Genomic DNA, 23,705 nt, shown 5'->3' with positions numbered 1-23,705 from the left:
CCAGGTGTCTTAACATCTCGCTCTCTGTGACCCCTAAAATCCAACCCACTACCAAGTCCTGCAGTCCGACTACTTCTTCAACATCTCTTGAATGTTTCCACTTCTTTTCCATCTCCTTTGCTAAGACAAGAAACCAAGCTATTATTTCTTATTTGAGCCACTGTACTAACCCCCTCGTTTCTCCACCATTCCTGCCATTTCCACATCCACAGCTTACACTGCAGTCGGAGCTTATTTGTTTCTTAACTACACAAATCAGATGTCAATGCCTCTTCATAAACCCATCAATGACTTGTTAGGGCTCCCAGCCCCAGCAGGTCTCAAATGGCTCTTGGGAATCTAGCCAGCTCCACCAAGCTTCCTTAAGTTCTTTGAAGATGTATTTATTTATTGGGGGGGGGGACGGCGTAGAAGAGGGGGAAGGGGAGAGAATCTCAAGCAAATTCCCCACTGAGCGCAGAGCCTAACTTAGGGCTCGATCTCATGACCCTGAGATCATAACCTGAGCCGAAATCAGGAGTCGGATGCTTAACCGACTGAACCACCCAGGTAGGTAACAACCCCCTTTAAAAAAAAAAAAAAAGAGAGAGATTTGTTTATTTGAAACAGAGTCCTTCAGGTCTTTCAAAGCTCCAAGCTCTATGTAACTCTGGGCCTTCCCCCTTGCTGCTCCTTCTGCCTGGGGCACAATTCCTTGCTCTCTACCCTCTTTAGCCAGTTACTCTGTACTTGGCACTGAAATCTCTAATGTTACTATTTCTTCAAGGAGGTCTTCCCCGATCCCCAGCCTAGGAAGGCCCTCCCACCCCACGCTTTCATCGCTTATAACGGTTTACCCTAATAATATGCTAATTTGTATAATTATTTGATTAATCTGATGTCCATCTTCCAGAACAGATTAGAAAGTCCCTCAGAGAGGTGCCTTGTCTCTTTCAGTCATTTTATCCCCCAGGATGCATCACAGTATAAATAGTGAATGAATAAGGGAAGGGAACAGCAAGTTGCATGGCTCGCTTAAGAGCTCAACATCACAGATTATTTATCAACCGGAGCTTTTAATAATAGAAGAGCCAGTGACATGCCTCAGGAACCACAACACAAAGTAAACTATTATCATTGTTATAAGAGATGCAAAACACTGGAAAAGCAAAGGAAGGAGAAAATGCTCTGGAAATGGGTAGAAGGCTTCATGAGGAAGTATCATGGATGACTGATCTAGAATGGGTGGATTTAAACATGCAAGGTGTGCAAACTATTTGTGTACTCTCATCGATGCAGATACGTAGCAGTCATAAGTTTCCCATGGGAACTGCCTGTAGGAATTAATATGAGAAGGAGTTTTCACAAAACAGTCTCCTCAAACGGTGTTTCGATATAACATTGCTCCAGTCCTTAGATTTAAGATTATCCACAGAGCTCTTAACTTTAGTTCTTTTTTTTTTTTTAAGAAATGAAATTTAAAATTCTGTCCTATAACAAAGTAAAGAAAGTTTATAATTTACCATCACACCAAGATAATTTTCAAAGCAGACATGTGTTCTGGGAAACGTACCATTGCTGTGAGGCCAAGCGTGCACAGTGGCACTTCTCACCAGAGCTTCATCTACTTTTCCACCCGTGGGATTATCCACATACTGGCGGCCCTGCTCCAAGGCATTAAAGCATTCCGTCCAGTAATCGTTGTTATCTGCTTGCACCCGGTCATAACTCCAGCTTACACAGGGAAGAGTCTGGCGACTGTTAGAGGAAATGTAGTCCAGGAAACTCAGAGAAGCAAAAGGTTGTGTATGTTGATTCTGGAGGAGGAGGAGGAGGCTTATAGGCGGCTCCTGGGACTTTCTGGCTCCCTCCATCTGAGGGAGGAAGGTAGTCTGACACATCATTAAGCGCCTCTCCGCAGCCTGACCAATATCAGAATTCTTCCCAAAAATATCCAACTCATCTTCCAGGAAGAGTCCCGAATTGTAGCCAAGTTTGCGATTCATGATCGCACTAAACCCACAGGTACAGCGATACTGGTCCTCGTTGGAAGAATCGGGGATGTAGAGCCCGACGTCGGCCCCTTTGATGTTCATGTTGCAGGCACAGATGCAACAGCTGTCGAAGTTTCTGTCCTTAAAGATATTCATCACAGAATCTGAGAGAATCAGGGTGACGTAGAGACTGTGGGCCTCAGGAATGGGCTGCATGGTGGCAGGCTCCACAGAGTTAAGGGGCCGCGTGGTAGAGGGGGTGGAGGCTGGTGACCCCTGATCGGTGCTATCATATTTAACCGACCCTTGCCCACTGGCAGTGCCCCCACCTCTGGGAGTTCTTGGGGTCCTGGGGGTTCGTGGTGTGGGGACAGAGAAGCGAGGGGTTGCTGGAGATGGCAAAACTCCTGCTCCACTGTTGCTGGCTGGGGCAGCGCTGTTCAGCGTCACCGGAGTGTTCATCTGTGGTGTATTCAGGTAGTCTGGGTCTGCTAGGCTCCCGACACTAGGCACATTACTGCAACAGACAGTACCAAACGGGAATGGGTGCATGTCAGAGAAGCTGGAATACACACACAATTACCCCACCTGGCCTGTGCAGTTCTTACCATTTATGCAGGCTACCACTAGGTATAGTCAATTTTTTCTTAAAAAAGAAAAAAAGGACTCAAAGGAGTCAATAAAAGTGGATGGGAAAGCAAGAAGCAAGGTATGAAGAATAATACACCATACACCAAGAGTAATACACCATTTTCCTTCTACTTATTCCACATCTAAGCAATCTTCATCCTACTCTTTCAAGGGAACTTTACTGTTCTTATAAGAAAACATGGTGCTGGGTTTGGTCAATGTAGTTTTGAAAAACTATAACCGGTAAGTGGAACTTTAACACATGAGTTCAGACGCTAAAGTAGCTAGAAGACCACAGGATAAAATTTCCATCTAATCTGCAATTACATTTTGGTCATTTTTTAAAATTGAAAGTCGGCCACTGTACCTGTCCTCTGAGGCCATAATCCATATATGAATCTAAAGCAGTTATAATCAAACACATAGGAACATTTGCCATTTTTCTAATTTTCAAAGCACAGTCCTATCTAGGCTTGCATTTTTACAGTACTGAGTGACCATGAAGGAATTCAACTGTAGGAAACCCATTGGCCAGTACACTACAATTAATACCAACATCACATACGTAGCTGGGAGACCTTAGTATTAATTAGATGAATTGCACAGTACACATATTGTATCATAGCTTCCAAACTTCTAACAGATTTCTGTGGGGTGGTAGGCAATTTTAGTTCATTTTAAATTTTCAATATGCTATGCATTACCTATATATAGCACAATTATTTTTAGTTCCCACAGACTGATCACATTGTGTTATCTATTTTTTCATAAGCAATGCCTTCTTTTCGGAATAGCCACACAGAAAACAAAACAGTGCCTACAATGTTTTGCTGTTTTATTATTGTAAAAAAGTTTTTTATATACATTCTTAAATGTACATGTGAAACAGCAAATGAGACCATTCTTTCCAATTTGAAGGTATCAAAAGAATACAGATTTCATCTAATGCTTAATATTCTTTTGAAATCTATTAATACTGTGCTTAAACTAATGTTCTTCCAATAAACTACATATTCATTCACTTATAATTTGGAAGAAGAATGTCATAAAGTAATGGCTCTTCAAATAATTTTCTTGTGATTTTTAACTAGCTATACCTAAACTACCAGCTCAAAAAACCCAAATCAAGCACTAGAAAGAAACTAAATCTGAAGCACAGTGGTATCTTTGAGTACAGATAAAAAATGATCCAGAAACCTTGATTAGCAATCACTGCTACCTCAGAGACCAAAATAATAAGTGTGTAATAATGATCTTTACTCTAATTGGACTCCGTTCAAATTGTCCTGTTTGACAAAACCCTGAAATTATTATACAGTTCAGATCAGAAAAGGAACTATGACTACTAAATGAAAACCTAAATAATTAAATTGCTCCCTAGGTAATAAGAATGGTTTAGCTTGTATAGTAACCTGATTTTTCCCATTCAATAAAATGAACTGAGTACCAACACTATGCTAGGTGCTGGGTATTCAACAGTAAAAAAGGGGAAGAAAAGTTAGCTCACAGCAAGTATGACAGATGTCGAACAAGTGAGCGCTGGTGTGCTGAGTGTGACAAAGGGGTGGCCAAGGTGATGGGAGACCCCAGCAGAAGGAACTCACATAGTCTAGAATTGTGCTATCCAATAGGGTTATCACTAGCCCTATGTGCTAAATTTAAATCAACTTAAATAAAACTGAAAATTCAGCCTAGGGGCACCTGGGTGGCTCAGTCAGTTAAGCGTCTGCCTTTGGCTCAGGTCATGATCCCAGGGTCCTGGGATCGAGCCCCGCATCGGGTTCCCTGTTCTGCGTGAAGCCTGCTTCTCCCTCTCCCACTCCCCCTGCTTGTGTTCCCTCTCTCGCTGTGCCTCTGTCAAATAAATAAAATCTTTAAAAATAAATAAATGAATGAATGAATGAATGAATGAATAAAACTAAAAATTCAGCCTTGGTCTCAACTAGCCACATTTTAAGAGATGCACAGCTACAACATCAGGGCAGGGGTACCATATTGGAAGGTGCAGATACAAAACACTTCCTTCATCAAAGAAAGTTCTTAACAGCACCAGTTGAGAATACCAAGGATCTTTGGGATGGCAAGGGATAGATTTAATACATCTAAACAATGGTCTAAATTATTTATTTATTATTTAAACTATCATACAGCAAAGGCTGCGTGTCACTTTTTTGAGGAGTCTCCGTGTATAAGAAATTCAACTGTCAAATGGGTTCCTGGAGCTGCTGCATTGGATGAGAATGGTGTGGCAACCCTTCTGGGCTTATCAGCTCCGCTGGACTAGATCAGTCCCTACTTAAATAAGCTCAGGTACAACTGGAGCACGGCAGCCGAAAACAAGCCCAGGGATCACCACCAGGGTACTTCTGAGCACATTCTTTCCTCCTGCTGGTGAGTTGTTATTGCCACAATATTTCCACAACCATTGGAACCTTTCAAAAATCTTGTGCAGGAAGTCAGGCAGGATCATACCATTTTAAAGAAGGGAAAGACTCAGGTAAGCTGGTCATTTAAGGTCATACACAGGAGTAAACAAAAAAAGGCAGGAATGGAGTCCTATGACAGCACAGCTCTACCTCCCCAAGACTGGGTTCTTTTATCCTACACTCTATCACAGTTTTTCACATTCCAACACTGACTCTACATACCTACGCAGAAAGCCTGTTTATGACATTAAAGTTGGTTTTGTCAAGATGGGTTTTATGTGATGTCACAAATATAGCCCACAGACTGGATCTGGAATTTGTCTTATTGTTTTATTGGCTCCTAAAATGTAACTCTGAATTAGCTACCAACATTTTTAAAAAGGACATTTACATAAAAGTGCAGAACTCCAGTCTCCTGCATTCCTGCCTGAACAATACACTGTAATTGCATAGCAAACAGTCCCTTTAAATAAGGCATACTCTTGGGTGCCTGGGTGGCTCAGTCAGTTAAGCGTCTGCCTTCAGCTCAGGTCGTGATCCCAGGGTCCTGGGATGCGGTCCCGTATCGGGCTCCCTGCTCAGCAGGGAGTCTGCTTCTCCCTCTGCCTCTCTCTCTCTCTCTCTCTCATGAATAAATAAATAAAATCTTCTAAAAAATGAATAGATGGATGGATGGATGGATGGGTGAATGAATGAATGAATAAATGAGTAAGGCATACTCCTAACAGTTCCATCAAACTGCTCTTTCCTACTGTCCCTCAGGATGACAGTGACCATCAGTGGTGCCAAATCTTTTGCTTTCCCCAACCCATGTCATCCCCACATTGTTTACCTGGTCCTGACAGAAATTTGAGTTTATGGCCTTATATTTTAAAGCATTTATTTTATTAAGAAATTATTAATCATAGGGGAAACTGAATCTACATTGTGACAAACTACTGTTTTTTGATAGAGTGATATGTGCCCAAGCTACGATAAACACCTCCTTTTCCTTCTTCCGTATCATACCACCCATTGCTGCTTTCTTATATGACATGGGGTCATCAACAGAGAAAATGTCCATGCTAACACTTGATTTTAAAGTGCCTGAAGTAAGCACATTTGGGATCACCAATATATAAACCAAATACCACCACTATCCAAATAATATTACCAACTCCAATCTAGTGTTTGATTCTGTGGTAGACATGGATCTGATGCTGAATGAGCATGAACACCACGGTTGGCTATGCAAATAACCTTAGTTTACCCGTGTACATAAAATTTAGTTAGAAAATATGCACATTTTCAACACAAAATAATGTGCACAAAAGCATGAATGGCCAAGAAAGGAAAGTTTCAAATGCTATGCTGATGTCATCATTTTAAGTAGATATCTGGTTAAGATCAACACCACATTCAATGGGGCAGGTAACATGACGCGGTCCCTGCACGTACTTGTAGCCATCTCTATTGAAAATGGCTGCAGGCGGCATGGGCAGTTGTTCAATTTTCGGAGGGATTGCCCACGAAGGCCGAAACAGACAGGCGTCAGGGATCTTCAGAGGTAGCAGGCATTGGCTCGGCAACATCTTCAGTGGAGCAAACATGGAGGATCCCACAAAAGGCTGAAAGGCTGGAACTTTGTGCACATATGAAAAGTCCTGGGACAACAAAGGGGAGGCCAGTGATAATGCCGGTGAACAACTTAGGACACACCACAACAATAACAAAAATGACTGGAATTCAGTATCTCTCTCATCTAATCAGCAGAAAATGCTAATACCAAAATTTTAAATTAATCAAGACACCATAGTTAATATACCAAGCAATGTACCTCATGATCCAATTCAGAGGATTCTTAGAAACTTATGTATACATGGCATACAGATAATACTATTTTGAAGATGTATGTGAATCTGCTTAAAAAACACCCTGCCTTGATAAAATTAATATATTGGCAGTTACCTTTACTTCCTCTGGCTTGGGACTTCCTAATCCATCTTCTACTTCCATTTTGAATTCAGTGAGCTGTGTTGAAACCATACTGACCATAGGGCTCTCCATCATGCCTAATGCTGTCACTGTCTCTGAACTGATTCCATCTTTATAATTCATTACAGGAGAAAATGCAGGGTGCTGTTCCAAGGAAGGAGGAGTGGGGAACATCCTTTGCAAGTCTGCAACTGCTAAGGGAAGGGAAGAGAAGAGAAGAGAAGAGAAGAGAAGAGAAGAAGGGAAGAGAAGAGAAGAGACAACAATATTTATTTCAACAGGTAGGACTTCTAACAAATCCCAGTTCGTAGGCAGGCACCTTACCTGCCATCAGAAATAACGCTAATTGAATGGTTGTATCAGCTACACAACAGAATATTAGTAATGGAAGTCTCTAAGAAGAAGGCCATCAGCAGAAAATTATCCTTTTCTGGAACTTTACCACTATCCCCTTGATGCTTTATGATTTGGCTTCACATTAATTAAGTGAACAAAGTCTATGTAACATACATTTTTCTTCTAACAAATGACCGCCTAAGAGTATAAGGAGATGAAAATAAGTAGAAGCTGAAAGAAATTAAATTGAATAACTTTATTAAAAGTTCTATCTCTGCTTACAAATATGTATGAAATATTTCAGAATTATATAAAAATGTCCTATAGCAAATTTTACATGGAAAATCCATCAGGCATTTATATTACAGAAAATAGAAATTGTTTGGAGGTAGAACGGTGGTTTAGATGTAGTAGGATTACTTAGCTAGTTTGAAAAATCTACCACACTCACTGTTCTTCAGGGAAATGATTCCATACTGACATTAAATGCTGTCCATACTGACATTAAAATGAAACTTCATAGTTAGGTTTAATAATCCTACCTAGAACCAAAAGACAATTTATTAAAAATCCAACTAGTAAAAAAAGTATCTTTTAAGAAATGCTTAAAACAGGGATTCTCAATCCTTTTTTAAAAAACATCTTAATATACCTGAGGTTAGCCATCATCATTAGCAGGGGCTCATTAAGGCAGGGATTCTGAATGCAGGCGCAGATGTAAGGCAACGTAAGTTGTAGTTGTGAAACTTGGCCACTAGGGGGTGTCCTGTACAGCAAATTTATTTACAAATTTGGAGACAGGCCTTTAAGTCAGTGTTCTGGAATGGCACCTGATGTCCCAATTTCCAATCATATTGTTCTTTCTATCAACTTCAGCATTTAAAGAGGCAAAGAGTAACCACTGACTAGACTAAGATACGACCTCTACTTCTGAATCAGAAATTAATAAAGAACGACCACACCACACTCTGCCCTGGGCTAGAGTCTGAGGCAGAGCCGTATAAAGCGGCAACATCCAGAGTGGATCCACAGCTCAGTGCTGCTACAGTCGGGTCAGGTCACTTCCTCCCTGGGGGCTTCAGATCCTTCATCTAAATGGCTGAACTAGATGTGTGATTCTCACCAGGCTTACTTTCTTTCCTTTGTTTATGGGGGGAGGGAAGCTTCCACCATATGGAGGCAGAAAAAAGTAAAAACCTCTGCATGAGATGATCTTTACCTTGTTTCCTAGTTAAACAATTACATAATTCTGAATAATTTACCCTCCCTTGGCCTCCGATGCTTATCTATAAGACAAGGGACGGAAGAGGCCAACAGACGGGACCTCAGATACCAACTTTCCCTCTCATTAGAGAAGCTGCACTTCCATTTATTCCCTACAGTAGGATTCTGTATAAGATTTCATTAGACAAAATGGTGCCTGCTGCTGCCAAGAAAAAAAGAGAAAAAGGAAAAAAAAGGGGGGGGAGGAAAGAAAAAACCAAACCCTCCAAGTAGATCTTCAAGGCACCATCTTGCTAGGACAGTATTTTACCGTTAAGGAATGTAACAATTCATAGAACTAGGGATATAAGCCAAGCCAGAAACTCCCAGAGAACCACTGGAGTCTGAAGAAGAAAAACAGGTCTTCAAATGTAGCAGCAATGAAATCAGTAAGTTTTCTTTAAAACAAGAGTAAAGATTTTAATACTGAGTTAGGTTCCACTTGAAATACATCCATCACCTTTATCTTTCAGTCCCTACTCCTTTTCCCAAGCCAAAGAACAGCTATGGGTCAATTTTAACATAAAATTAATGTTTAAGTATATTATAACATTTTAAATTCTAAGTCAACCTCATAAAATCTTCAAACTCCTATTATATTATAGATCTTAATCATCAAGTAAATATTTGGAAAATAAACTGTACAAATTCTCTTTGTGTTAAAATGACAATGAACTTAAACATAGCCTTTCCTTCACATACAAGTATTCTGGCTATGGTATAAAATTTTACCAAAAATTATTTTTACCGAATTGGCTACTAAATTTTGTCTAAGAAATGTTATAAAGGTGTTTCTCACTTGGGGATACTCAAATTCTTTGATGCTACCTAACACAGTTATGTATCTCAATTTTCAACACCTCAGCCACCTTGATATTTTTTACCAAAGGTAAAAGAGAACACACAAAAAAAGTATGGAAAATAAGATTCTACTTGCCAGAGATTCACTTTAGAAAAGTGGCTTTCACTATTATTACCAGATACTCTTTTTTTTTTTTTTTAAGATTTTATTTTTAAGTAATCTCTTCACCCAATGTGTGGCTTGAACTCACAACCCTAAGATCAAGAGTCACATGCTCCACTGACTCAGCAGCCAGGCGCCCCATTATCAGCTATTTTTTTTGTTTTAAAGATTTTATTTATTTATTTGAGAGAGAGAGAATGAGAGACAGAGAGCACGAGAGGGAAGAGGGCAGAGGGGGAAGCAGACCCCCCGCTGAGCAGGGAGCCCGATGTGGGACTCGATCCCGGGACTCCAGGATCATGACCTGAGCCAAAGGCAGTCGCTTAACCAACTGAGCCACCCAGGCGCCCAGCTATTTTTTTTTTTTTTTAAGATTTTATTTATTTATTTGACAGAGAGAGATGCAGCGAAGAGGGAACACAAGCAGGGGGAGTGGGAGAGGGAGAAGCAGGCTTCCCGCCGAGCAGGGAGCCCAATGTGGGGCTTGATCGCAGGACCCTGGGATCCTGACCTGAGCCAAAGGCAGATGCTTAACGACTGAGCCACCCAGGCACCCCCCATTATCAGATATTCTTAAGGAAGACTCTTAACCTCTCTAGCTTCAAGTTTGTCATCTGCAAATGGTAATAATATCTACCTCATATTTTTTTGTACACATTAAATAACATACGCACAGAAGTGAACACTTCACCATGTAACATCTAAACATTCAGTAAGTGATGAAGCCAATAATAATTAGCCCGCCCTCCCCATTTTTGACTGGAAAAAAGACGAAAATGCCGTTAAGTTACAAGGAATTTCTGAAAAGATACGACCCTCAACAGGTTTTGAGATGAAAGGAACTGGAGTCAAAGTGGGTAAGATAGAAAGAAGACAGAAACCCAGAGAAACATTCTGGTCCTCCAAAATAGAAAACCATGACTTGTTTGTTCAATTTTCTTCTAAAAATGCTAAAGCAAGGTGAGAACAGCTACCAGAATGGGCTGGAGTTGAGGTGTACCATTGTATGTAATATTATCACACAGTACTACCTTAACACAGACCCGATGCCAAATTAAACCGAGTTATTACTGCGTGTTGCTTTCTTCACTATTACATTACTACATACATAAATGAGTAATTATGGACCTATTCTCTCAAACACAGTATCCACTAGCCACATAGGCTATAGAGCACTCAAGCCAAGGGTTGTCCAAACTGAGATGTGCTATGTGTATAAAATATTCCACAGATTAAAAAAAAAAAAAAAAAAAGATTCCAAATAGTACAAAAAAAAAAAAAAGGTAAAATATTCATTCACTCAATATTTTTTATACTGATTACATGTAAAAATGACACTATTGGTTATATTAAGTAAATATATTATTTAAATTAATTTTACATGGTTCTTATTTACTTCCTGTAATGTAACTACTAGAAAATTTAAGATTGCTTATGTGGCTCTCATTTTTGGCTCACACTGTATTTCTATTAAATTGAATGGTGTTGTTCTAGACACTAAATTTTATAATATGTCAGTCTCTCTGCCTCAATGTACAATAAAGCTCTTGCAGAGATGAGAACATCTTGCCATGCTATTTCATGGTCATGTTTTGGGAGGAAGATTGTGTATATGTACATATACACGCACATACACACATTTACCCATGTATACTTCGTGCACATCGGAAGATCTTATTCACTCTTTTATATCTGTATTTTCCTAATGCTTGTATTTTTGCTATATTTCTTTTTTTTTTTTTTTAAGATTTTATTTATTTATTTGAGACAGAGAGAATGAGAGACAGAGAGCATGAGAGGGAGGAGGGTCAGAGGGAGAAGCAGACTCCCTGCCAAGCAGGGAGCCTGATGCGGGATTCGATCCCGGGACTCCAGGATCATGACCTGAGCCAAAGGCAGTCGCTTAACCAACTGAGCCACCCAGGTGCCCGCTATATTTCATATTAATTAATTTTTATAACCTGTACTTTATCATAAAATTTTGAGTAGCTTCCTTTTGAAAACAATTATTTTCAGAATAAAGATGAGCGAGAGAAGAGAGTACACATATACTTTCCTGGGCAATGACACTGACTAGCAGAATGGTGTGTCAGTGCAATGTTGTTAAGTCCAATAATCTTGGACAAGTTATCAGACGTTTTAACATTTAACATCACAACGTATCACTTAATGTCAAAAAGGGCAGAGGGTTCACTGGTTCAATACAAGGGAAAAAATGCATTCATTCCATATGTATCTACTTTAATATTGTTTTTTGAATCTGTGAATTCCATGTTTGCAAAATTCTGCAGTGCAGAGTAATAAAAAAAGAAAAATGTTTAATTAAAAAAACTACAGCAACTGGCTGGCTACCATTATTCATTTTCATACATGTCATGCTTGAGAAAGCTTTGCATATTTTAAAAAGCTATGGATCTACTAAAGCTGTCAAAATCCAATCTCTGTATACTTCACACTTCTACATTTGAGTAAATCAGCACACATTTATAGGTTCATAAAACTTTTTGACTCATCCCTATGACATAGTGGTTTTTCCCCTCAATTTGTTCTCATTACCAGCTGAAGTTAATGAGAAGGTATTAAAGAATGATTTGCAATGGAATTATGTTTCTGCCTGAGTATCCATGTAAGCTACCCTGTCTTTTCTCTTGTACAGTAATGTAGTTTCCTAGGGTGAAGAGTAACTTTAAAAAAAAAAAGGAAGTTTCTCTTCTTGTCATCATATGCAATAAACTATTTGATCTCAAAATGAAACACAAAAACTTCAGTATGAATTAGAAAAAGGACCACAAATAGCAAATGTTCCTCATCCTTGGGTAAATTAAATTTTCTGAAACATCTTCACAAGCTCTTATACTGGAATATCACTCTGAAAATCACTGGGTAGCATTTATCCTACTACAGAAAGGTTATTAGAGAAACAAACATAAAACCCATTTTTCCACATTCTAAACCGTAAGAGTTAATTATTAATTTGAAAACAAAAGCAAAAGAAATTCCAACTAAAATGGTCTCTTAGCTGCCTGCCCCATCTCAGGAATTCCAACTTATACAAGTTTTAATTCATAGTTAATATTCTGTTAAAAGAAAAAAAGGGGGTGGGGAACAGAGGGGAATCTCAGATAAGGCACCACTGAGTATGAGAACATTTGGTATAAGTTATAAATAGTAAGCCAAAGCTCAATTTCCTTTTCTTACTTGGTGGGTAAGGAACAGCAGCTCTTCCATCCTTCCCAAGAGGTCGGTCTTCTGCCCCAACTGCAGGCATTTTTGATGAACGCAGCGCAGGTGATACAGCCTAAGAAAAGATTATTATTATTAAAACAGGGCAACACACTTGCATCTAAGTAGGGCAGTAGTCAACTATTTCTTAACATATGCCTACTGATATTTTGGAATAAAGATGCTTCCTTACATAGTGTTCACAAGTGAACTTCTAGGAATAGCCACAGACAGTGAAGCCAAGGAGAAGGCTACAAGCTTATCAAGAATGAAAACCACAGTGACTGAATCTTCTCTGCATGGATCTGGTAAGGGCAGACTGCACCATCAAAGCACAACTTACAGACCTTAAACAAATCTTCCTCCTCCCAGGTCATTAGAGAAGTGGTTTCAGGGACACAATAATTAAATTAGGATGGTGCCTCCAAGGAGTAATTGGCTATCAGTCTGGTTTTCCTTCTGTTTGGAAGCAGGCAGTTAAAAGAGATGACCTCAAGCCATCCCAAAGTATTTTTATCTTTCACCACAAAAAAATATCCCATGTATCTTCTGCTCCTATTTCCGCAGTTACTGTTCATCTTCATAAAAAATAACCTTATCACATAAAATTATTGAAATATGCAGAGAGGGCGTTTCTTTGATTTGTTATTCAAAATAAATTAAGTCCTTTAATAGGCAAGATTATCTTTAAGAACTCAAATGAATTAGTGGCAAGATAAAACAAAGCAAAAAAAAAAAAGATTCTCACAAATAGAAGGCCTTTTACATATGTATACTTATTCAATGTCACAGGGCTGAAATGTAAAATTAAATTCAAAGACATCTGAGATGAAAACTTGAACAGTCTCACAACACCAGCTATCAGTAAGATGAATTAAGCAAAAACAATTCTAAGGTAAGCGATTCTCTTGATTAAATGCCAGGCTAGAAATCAGAGTAAAGCAGAAACAATCATTTTAGAGAAATGAAAATTAGATTAAAAATGTCCAACCCTCCTTCACATATTAATGTTACTAAGAATATATTCAAAAACCAAAGTAAACATGGGGCGCCTGGGTGGCTCAGTTGGTTAAGCGACTGCCTTCGGCTCAGGTCATGATCCTGGAGTCCCCGGATCGAGTCCTGCGTCGGGCTCCCTGCTTGGCGGGGAGTCTGCTTCTCCCTCTGACCCTCCCCCCTCTCACGTGCTCTCTCTCTCATTCTCTCTCTTTCAAATAAATAAATAAATAAACAAATAAATAAATAAAAAAAACCAAAGTAAACATATCTTCAGTTAGTCCAACAGTAATACACAATTTATACAGATGTAAGTACGATGGCTCTGAGCACTAAGAACAATCACTGGGGATGGTGGCTGTGAACAGGCCCTGGCTACTCTGCAATGCTTACTTTGTACCCTTTCTTATTCCTCCCTTTCTACTTCTTTTTGATTCCTTGTCTTTTCATGTTTCGTCCCACCATCCCCACCAAAGCAGCTAACCAAACCCTAAGGACCATTAAAATCAGTCCTACCTAGGGGCACCTGGGTGGCTCAGTCGTTAAGCGTCTGCCTTCGGCTCAGGTCATGATCCCGGGGTCCTGGGATCGAGCCCCGCATCGGGCTCCCTGCTCAGCGGGAAGCCTGCTTCTCCCTCTCCCACTCCCCCTGCTTGTGTTCCTGCCCTTGCTATCTCTCTCTCTGTCAAATAAATAAATAAAAAATCTTTAAAAAAAAAAAAATCAGTCCTACCTAATGCCTGACGTATAGGGAGATAGTGAAGTTCAAAAAGGCTCTCGGATGCCTGGATCAACACACGAAGGAAACATGTCCTTCCTTGTACTACAGTTTTTCTCACTGTCACGTCCTTTTCCTTCACACAGCCACTGCCTAAATTTCGGTCCTTGTGTTTTAATCCAATCAAAGTTACCAAATAGTACTCCTGCTTTCTGTGTATGAGACTGATGAAAACCAGCACTGGCTTCTACCTAGTCAGTTCCACACTCAGCAGCCTTCACGGAGGGGCACATTACAGGCAGAGTTTGGAGTCCAAAGCCGTAAGTGTGGTCAAAAACCTTCCTAACCCTGTCAATCTTTACGCACCACTCAGAGAGCAGACCAATGGTCTGTTCACTATGCTCCCCACCCTCAGCTGGTTCATCCTTGTTGCTTAACCAAGGCTCATTCCAGGTTCAAACTAATGCCTCTCCCCTGCCTCTCACTAACCCTGTCTTTCCACATTTTAAGTCAAATCCTTTCTTGGAGGCCATTATGATCTCATCATCTCCTAAGTACTTAACATTACTAATGGTGTATAGTATCTGTTAATCAGATACATTTTATTTTAAAGTGAGAACAGGCTTCAGAATTCTGATTCCTACTTAACCTTTAAACCTTAACTTAAACACTGCTCGTCTGTCACTTTGTACTTGAACGTCCAGCATCTTTAGACGCAGGTCAATTACAGCACTCACAGTAATAAACGTGCATGCGTGTATATATTTTTGTATATTTTTAAGTAATTTTTAACTTTATTTACATGCTACTTCTCCTGAGGTCTGTGAGTACCTCAAGTATCAGGGCGGGATAATAATATTTGTAACCTCCAATACACGTCACAAAGGAACTGACCATCAAATGAGTAACAAATATATGGGAAATGGACGAAAGGGAAGGAAGGTTAAGTACATACGTAAGTGAAAGAAAAATAAACTGATAAACTTATTTCCTTGAAGAGAGGACCTTACTCATTTCTTGGTCCCCCAGAAATAAACAGGTACTTCCATCTGCCCAAAAGTACAGAGGTGGTTAGGAGGACAAGGACATAAATTTCCTGATTCAGAGCCGCTCAGCTGTTCTCCTAAGAATTATAATTCTTACCTGTCACTTTAACCACATCATGCCTTATATTATTTAACTTCCAGGTACATAAGTCCTTTTTCCCTGCTATTGTGCCATAACCCTAAAAAGTATAGATCAAACCTGTTTATCTCTCAAAATGTAGACTAAGTTCTGACTGATGAGATGAATAAAAAGTTACGGGGCATTATCTTTAAAATCTGAGCTAAAGGGATTACATAATACACTTCTACTAGTCTCATGATATTTAGAAGGATTTAAAAACTGAATGGGAAAGATTTTAAAATTTACAACAGGAAGAAACTAATAAAAGAAGACATTAACAAAGAGAACCCAAGGGGTGTTAGAGACTACACCGACAACTTTTAGAATCCTTTCAAAGTATTCAAACATTTCTGCAGAACTTTCTGAACCTGAAATAAGAGGCCCCAAAATTCAGTAGACCAAACGATAAGGATATCCTCCAACAGTGACCTAAGCCCTCCCATGTAGGAAGATTTCTGTTTCAGTCGCTATGGCAGACTCACCCCAAGTTCGTCATCATCGGAATTGTCAAAGATGTTGTCTAAGTCATGCAGGGAAGGTGCCAGGTCCGTCACCTGTGTAAGGCTACTGGAGCCAGCTCTGCCAGCAGCATTATCCTGCCGGACATCTGCGGGAAAGGAGGCAAAGACGCAGAATGAGCAACTTCATCCACAGAAAAGGAGTGAGGAGAGGGCATGGATCTCAGTGAGCAAGACCTGCCTGTGATTTTTTTTTCTCCCTAGGTTTTCAGTTAAATTTAGAGACAATTATTTCCAAATATGTTTATCAGTTTTGAAAGTAACTGAAAAACAAACTATGAAAAATTAAAGATGGGTCAAATTATTGCTATTACAGTAAAAATATAATTCTAAATCGAGAAGCATCTCCCTTGCATTTTACTTTAGCAACAATCCAAGTGAGGCAAATAATCATTGTACACACCTGTTTTAGTAGCAGAACTGAAAATAGACATGGCATTTTTCCCATCAGGCACCGGCGTGGAATGACCTGGTGTAGTGACATCCTTGGTACCAAATCCATCCTCTGACTGTATAATAAATTCAGCCAAACAAAACACATGAACACCAACCCAAAGTGTGGAATATGAGGGAGAACACAAAGAATTAGAGGGTAGAATGGAACTTGTTATGAGCACAAGTATGATAAACCATGGTCTATGCAACCAAGGGAAATAAAAGGTATGTCCTTTCCCCTGAATTTAAACAGAACCCAAAACTCCCACGCTGTCCCTCCAATCCTATGGAGTATTCTTGAGTCCATCTGGGTTTTAGCCTAACCAGTACTGGTGGCATTTGATTACAGACCTGCCATGGTGTGAAAAGCTGCCTTTAACAACATTTTAGATGCTGAACTATGGTTCAAGCTTTCGGGATCTAGACAGATCTCTATAAAGGAATCTCTCAAGCATTCTCCTGCACTGTACAGGCCTCTTTTAATGGTCTTATTTCCTCTATTCTCAAGAGTACCTCTTTAAATGGCCCAGTATTTTGGAATGTTTTAAAATGTAAGGCTAAAGACAGCAGACACCCCCAGTACTCATTTTTTATGACAATGAAACCAGTAAAATTAATACTGACACAATCTAGGAGTAGTGTTGATATTAATTCAGATAGATATATAGGTAAAGCGCTTGGTACCGTAAACATACTAAGCGCTCAATAAACAATAGATATTGTTATCAGCATTTTTTCCCTTACATTTTGGATATTTTGGAATAGTAATTAAAAAGAATTAAGCAGGGAGCATAGGCCAACAAGAATTAGCATATGAGAGGAAACATGCACCGTACAAGCTATAGCCTGGAAAATATGAGGCTTCATTTATGTTCAGCTGACTTTTAAACAAAGGTGAGCCATGACATAAAAAGGAACAATACGTTGTTCGATACAATAGTACCAAGAGCATGAATATGGGGACAGAGCAATCAGGCAAGACTACCTCAAACATTCTGCCTCGAAATTTTCCCACACATGTTGTACTGACATAGATCAAAACCCACACCGTGCTGGACACTCTCTTTGTTAAATAGTACCTTATTCTTTTTCAGGGAATCTTTCTCCGTCCCTTGTTTGCATTTCTTGTTTGCTGTAAAGATGTATTTTATGTCGCCATCCTCAAAGGTATATGGATCATTGACTTCTCCCAAACTGTCTCCAGGTTGCTGAGCTAGAGGCAATGGCTCAAGGAAGTGGAGTGGCTGCATCTGGGGTGGCTTTTCTTGCCAGATTTTAAACCGTTTGTTAGGTTGTGCTAAGAGTCTAAAAGGGAAAATAATGACAATTTAAGCAAGGTAAACGAAGTAAAAAGACTGATTTTTTTTTTAAAGCAGCATTTATAACTTAAAGCATTTGCAAAACTTAAACTTAGAAAATTTTTCTCTCTAAAGAAGTTCTTTTAGAGATTATGTTCACAAATAAAACTTAGTAGATCTTTGTGAAGAATATCCTTTTGTCTCTGATTCCATGGATTCCGGTTAAGAGCATAAATGGGCTCTAAGGACAGACTACCTAGGTTCAAGTTCAATCTGTGTCATTTACTAACTGCTTGACCCTCGCTTCTTTCTCAGCTATGAAAATAAGGTAGTAATATGACTGTGGTGAAGATTAACTGAGATGGTCTGGGTAAACTGTGAAGAATAATGGGTAGCTCAACAGCACTAAAAATAGTATTATTACTAGATGCAGGATACATACCTAAATGCATGCAAAGCCCTCCTTAAAAGTGTCAACATACAAAGAAGGCACTGACCACAATATGGAAAGTGTCATCAAGCTATATTCTTTGACTAACAGCAGGCCAAAAATAAGTTAATACCAATGTCCTAAATGCCACAATGAAATCTTTATATTGCCAACATGTTTAAATAACGACACGTGTGAAACCTCATAAAGGACAAAGCATTTGACTTTTTAGCATTTCCCAAATGTGGAGTCTAGAATGGTGAAGAAAAGCATCTTTCATTTTGGCTCTGAAGGGTGAGCATGGGGAGATGAGGAGGAAAGCCCCTCTCAGGACCCTATGCCTTGGTCAACAGGTGATCAGCTGGGTGGTACGCAGTCGCCTTACCTTTGCAACGCAGTGCTCTCTGAGTTTACCTCCATTTTGGCATCACATCTGTCGCCCTGGAGCTCTGGGGGCCGGAACTCAGCATCCTCAATGGGGGGGAGGCGGTAACGGTGCCACCACGTGTCTGACGACTCGGGGTTCGAGGGCCTGAGCCCACAGTATAAGGCCGTCTCGCTGACCTCTGCCATCAGAGGCAGTCTTTGGCCTACGAGGACAGTTCTGTCATCCAGAGTCGACAACTGCTGGAGTTCAAGCCCATTTCCATAGAGAGCTGGGTTCACAGGGACAGATGGCGGGTCCAAACTCTCTGTTTCCTGACCTCGTGGTTGAGGGCTGAGTGTTGGCGGCAGAGGGGAAATAGGGGAATGAGGTGAATCCATAGGATTCAGATTCATTTGCTTGCTTGTATTTCTGGAAGGCACGGCCATTTGTTTATCATACTTCCTACTGCTAGACACCTCTAAGGAGGAGTCTATCCCTGCCAACCCTAGCTTCTGTCCTGGTGTATCCTGCTCCATACAGAACTCGTCAGCCACAGAGGGCCTATGGTGAAATGGTATCAAGGGTCTCTTTTGCAGTTTGTCTCCCTTTTCCGGTCTTTCTGTTGTTTTGTGCTTAGACGCAGGAGGTGGTAAAGATGAAGATGATGATGGTCCTGCACTGAACCCTGGTTGAGATATTGCGGGAGGTCGATTGGGTCCTACTGCACAACGTTTTAAAAGTTTATGCCTGAAATGAGAATTAAAGTAACGTCAAGAAACACACACCTGAAATATAACTGCATCACTGTAACAATACAACATTATTGCATCATTGTAACATTACAAAAGAGATGCCTCTGACAAGGTTATATCTTTTAAGCACACAAGAGATCCCCAAATCACTGAAAAGGCCTCTAAGTGTTAATTATTTTTATAATGACTAAAAACTGCCAACACTCTGATGGAAAGTTGTGAATCAATCACACACAAGTTAGCAGGTAAGAGATGGACTTAACAGTGCTAACCCCTACCAAAAGACTGATTTGAAAAATCCCCAAATCTTTCAAATTTGGTAAGGGCCTCAGATAATGTGTATTCACAATGCACCTTAAAACCAAGAGTAATGAGATCATTTGCCAAGAAAGAGAGAAAAAAAGCTTCCAATTTCTATCTTACAACACTCTACTACAATATAGAATGGCTTATAACAGCTTGTGGTGTTGTAAATTGAGAATAAAATAATTATGTGATTCTCCCCCAAAGTGTGAAAACAAGAAAATGAAGGTCGATCCTACGAATATTTAACAGAATAAATAGACTAGAAACCTTATATGCCATTCATATCAAAAAAAGAAGGGATAAAAGACAACTTTGGGTCTTCCAGACTCACAAAATTAGAAGTAAAAAGATGGTGAGTGAATATGAAAACAACAAATGCATCTGTACTAAGCAGGGTAGCAAGTCTACTCACATCCTAACATACTTCTTGGCAAGCATGGGTGTGAGATATTGCTCAGGAAGGGCCCACTAGATGATGCCAAGGTTTAATCTGTGTGCAACAAAGTTATACAGCGGGTCTGCCAGTTCCTCCCAATATATAAATCCACCCAGGGAAAAACGTGAGCTCTCCTGCCCGTGCAGCAGTAACTCTCTGAGGCCACTAGGGTGGCATTAAATTACTGCTGAATCACACTCAATGGTGCCCTAGTGGGCAGTAAAACGGATTTGTGTGGCATAATGGGATGGTTTAGTCGGACAGCAGGATGGCCACACTGCCCCATAAGGCCATTAAATAGTGTGAGGAGTGGACCATTCCATAATGGGTTTGGTAATCCTGCAGTAGATAATCTGAAAAGACTCTTGCTAAAGTCTTTGCTACTCTTAAAAAAAAAAAAAAAAAAAAATCTGACTGTGAAGAAGGTTGTTTAAGCATAAGGCTATTGACAATAAGGTAAAAATTGTGTTTTAATCTCCAGGGCACAGTAGCACACTAAGAGATGAATGTCTCATCCGAAAATATCTCAATCATATCTTATAAGGGTGCTTATTTTATTTATTTTTTTTTTAAGATTTTATTTATTTATTTGAGAGAGAGAGAATGAGAGACAGAGAGCATGAGAGGGAGGAGGGTCAGAGGGAGAAGCAGACTCCCTGCCAAGCAGGGAGCCCGATGCGGGACTCGATCCCGGGACTCCAGGATCATGACCTGAGCCAAAGGCAGTCGCTTAACCAACCGAGCCACCCAGGCGCCCTAAGGGTGCTTATTTTAAAACAGTTCGAAGAATCTTTTACATAAAACTTTTTCATTTGGATTTTCTCAGAGCATTTACCCACACCAGTCCTTTGATAGATATTTTGTGGTAGCCTCTTCAAAGTAAGGATTTTTTGCAAACTAGATAATCTTACAAAGTCATTTTTTTTCAGTTGCATTTAATGACTCAGCTACATTGTGAAAAGGTTACAATTACGGATACATCAGTAATAGACTCTCACGGCAAATCTCTGAAGGTAAGAGGCCTCAGTGAAGCAGGCAGCAGGAAATCAGGCTCAAAAGCCTAACTATATGGGTGGTCCAGTGGTGGGAAGGAACCAGAAGCAGGGCCAAATAGTGTAGAAACACATGGTGGCTAAAAGAATGAGGCAAGTACAATTACTATCATAGACATTTCAAAGGAAATCAATGTGAAATGCAAGGATAAGATTCATCTATAAAATGAAGAAAAATGATAATTGATAAAATTTCTAGGCTGAAAAGGGAAAATTGTGATAAAAATGACTGCAACAGGATACCTGACTTGTGAGAAAACACACATGTCAATATTAAGGATATTTCTTAAAGGCACCCCCCCAAAATATAAGACCAGAGTAAATATGAGAAGTCATGTCAAGAGATAAATATCTGGAAGACATGGAATGAAATGCAAAACTAAAAAAAGACCTGAAGGTATATGAATCTGGTGAGGAAACAGAGGAATGACTCCAGAGGACTAAAGAAAAAGTGCTATTTATTTATACTTCAGGTAAAAATAATTCAAGGGAGCAAATAAAAATGTCACAGAAATCAGCAAAAAGGTTATTTTTAACAGATGAAAAACCTAGATTAAGGAAAATAGGATCAAAAATAAGATGAGGGCACAAGCAAAGTTAAATACACTAACATTTTACCCTAGCTACTTTCTAAAGGTGGCCCATAACTTGGCTGGGAGCTGTTTAGAAATCAATGTTAGTAAGAAAAGGCTTTTTGTTACACAATTTACAATGGCCTAGAAACAGAAGTAAAATAGGTATTCAGCTGGTATACCACACCTATCCTGAGACTAGAGAGAGATTCTCACATGCTCAGAGAGGACCCTTAATGAACAACTTCTTCAAAAACATCCTTCTTAAAAAATCAATAGTGCACATTTCATTAGGCTGATACTTACAACATCTCTCAAAAAAAAAAGCTGACTAAAAAGGCAGAGCTTGATAAAAGAGAATCAACGTAAGGTGCAGGGGAAGATGAGAAGATGGTGTCAAAACTGCTGCTTAAGTGTACACACACACACACTTTGCATATATTCTCAGGGGTCATCTGACTGCCTCCCTACCCTGAAGCCAACTTATTTATGTCACAATAAGAACCTCTATCTGAATTAGGGAAATGAATGGCCATTTTCTTAATATACTTTATCTCAACAGAACTTTTTCTAAGTGCTGAGCAGTATCAAATGTGAAAATATGGACTTTGGAAGCAAAGCTACTCTAAGTTGCTCATTAAGTGAATAATCACCATCACATCCTCAATAGTCAACTGAGCTAGGGGTGAAGCCGACATACACTTAAGAAATCTAAGAACCCTGGAGCACCTGGCCGACTCAGTTGGTTAAACGTCTGACTCTTGATTTCGGCTAAGGTCATGATCTCAGGTTCATGAGATCAAACCCCGCATCTGGCTCCGTGCTCAGCATGGGGTCTGCTTGAGATTCTCTCTCCCCCTCTCTTTCTGCCCCTCCCCCTGCTTGGGCCCACTCTTCTTCACTCTCTCGCATGTGTGTGAAATAGATAAATCTTAAAAAAAAAAGGAAAGAACTCTAAGAACCCTAATGAAAGCCCATGACAAGAAGACTTTTTACAACCACAAGGAGTGATAAGTCAAGGTAATAGCCAGGAGAGCAAAAATTTTCTACAGAAATCAATTTAGGGTTCTATTCAAATATCTAAATGAATGAACAACAAGTTTAGCTTTTGGCAGGTGTTGTTACCAAATACCCACCTGAAGCATCAAAACACACCAGCACCGACAACAAAACAAATTATCTATGGAAGACCTATTTAATCCAAATTCTATTAACTCTAGCCAACTTGTTTAATATTTATCCTACTTTAAAATTAAGAATGATTAAATAAAGTCATATAAAGGGGAATAGATGGTCTTATCAAACTGATGCCTTAAGTTTTGAAGTAGCTACCATGAAGAAATTTGTGGGAGCAATTTGATAACAGGGCCAGTTGTCTAATAAAGCTCTTTTTGAGTCCTGACAATAAAACTGTTATCATCTGTATATAAGAAAAGACCTATCTTTTCCTTCTCTATTCGAGGAGGAAGACTGAAAACAAAACAAAATAAAACAATGAGGAAGAAGCGGTCTGACAGTCCAGGAGATAGCCATTGGCTACAAACGGTGCCACCATTCTATCCAACTCCTACTCTGCCATTTCTACCACCTACCTAGAACAGGAACAGCTGACTCTTTGGGTTGGATCCACAAAATCCCAAGTAGCAGGATTATTAGCAGGCTCTTCTTCAAGAGTTGGAGTTGACATTTGGCTCCTCCTAAAAAAGGTTAAAAATGTGACTTCTGTAAACATGAGATAATATTCATACCTCGATGGGGGCGGGGCGGGGGGCTATGGGGTTAAAAGACCTGAATACATTTCACATAGTAATGTTATCTAGCTAATAGATAGCTCAGAGCAATCCAAGGGGTTGGGGTGTGGGCGGGGAGA

General features: G+C 39.7%; 1 protein-coding gene across 4 annotated transcripts in view; it reads right to left on the bottom strand.

Annotated features, from left to right (window-relative positions):
- MED13L (mediator complex subunit 13L) overlaps positions 1-23,705 on the bottom strand; it is a 302,766-nt gene that overhangs the window by 34,116 nt on the left and 244,945 nt on the right. For 3 of the 4 annotated variants that reach the window (XM_081802120.1, XM_081802122.1, XM_081802123.1), the window contains 9 exons: positions 23,428-23,532; positions 18,736-19,464; positions 17,702-17,927; positions 16,591-16,696; positions 16,152-16,276; positions 12,765-12,864; positions 6,977-7,197; positions 6,467-6,672; positions 1,553-2,490 (listed from right to left, as the gene is read on the bottom strand). In XM_081802120.1, the coding sequence (XP_081658246.1) occupies positions 1,553-2,490; positions 6,467-6,672; positions 6,977-7,197; positions 12,765-12,864; positions 16,152-16,276; positions 16,591-16,696; positions 17,702-17,927; positions 18,736-19,464; positions 23,428-23,532 (2,756 nt within the window). The remainder of the gene's footprint in view (positions 1-1,552; positions 2,491-6,466; positions 6,673-6,976; positions 7,198-12,764; positions 12,865-16,151; positions 16,277-16,590; positions 16,697-17,701; positions 17,928-18,735; positions 19,465-23,427; positions 23,533-23,705) is intronic. The other variant, XM_081802121.1, reaches the window with a different exon arrangement.

The sequence above is a fragment of the Leptonychotes weddellii genome, chromosome 13 (genome assembly GCF_054177405.1).
Source record: "Leptonychotes weddellii isolate Sample4059 chromosome 13, ASM5417740v2, whole genome shotgun sequence".
NCBI classification, from domain to species: domain Eukaryota; kingdom Metazoa; phylum Chordata; class Mammalia; order Carnivora; family Phocidae; genus Leptonychotes; species Leptonychotes weddellii.
The sequence above is the reverse complement of the archived record's forward strand: the minus strand, read 5'-3'. Positions and strand labels throughout refer to the sequence as shown.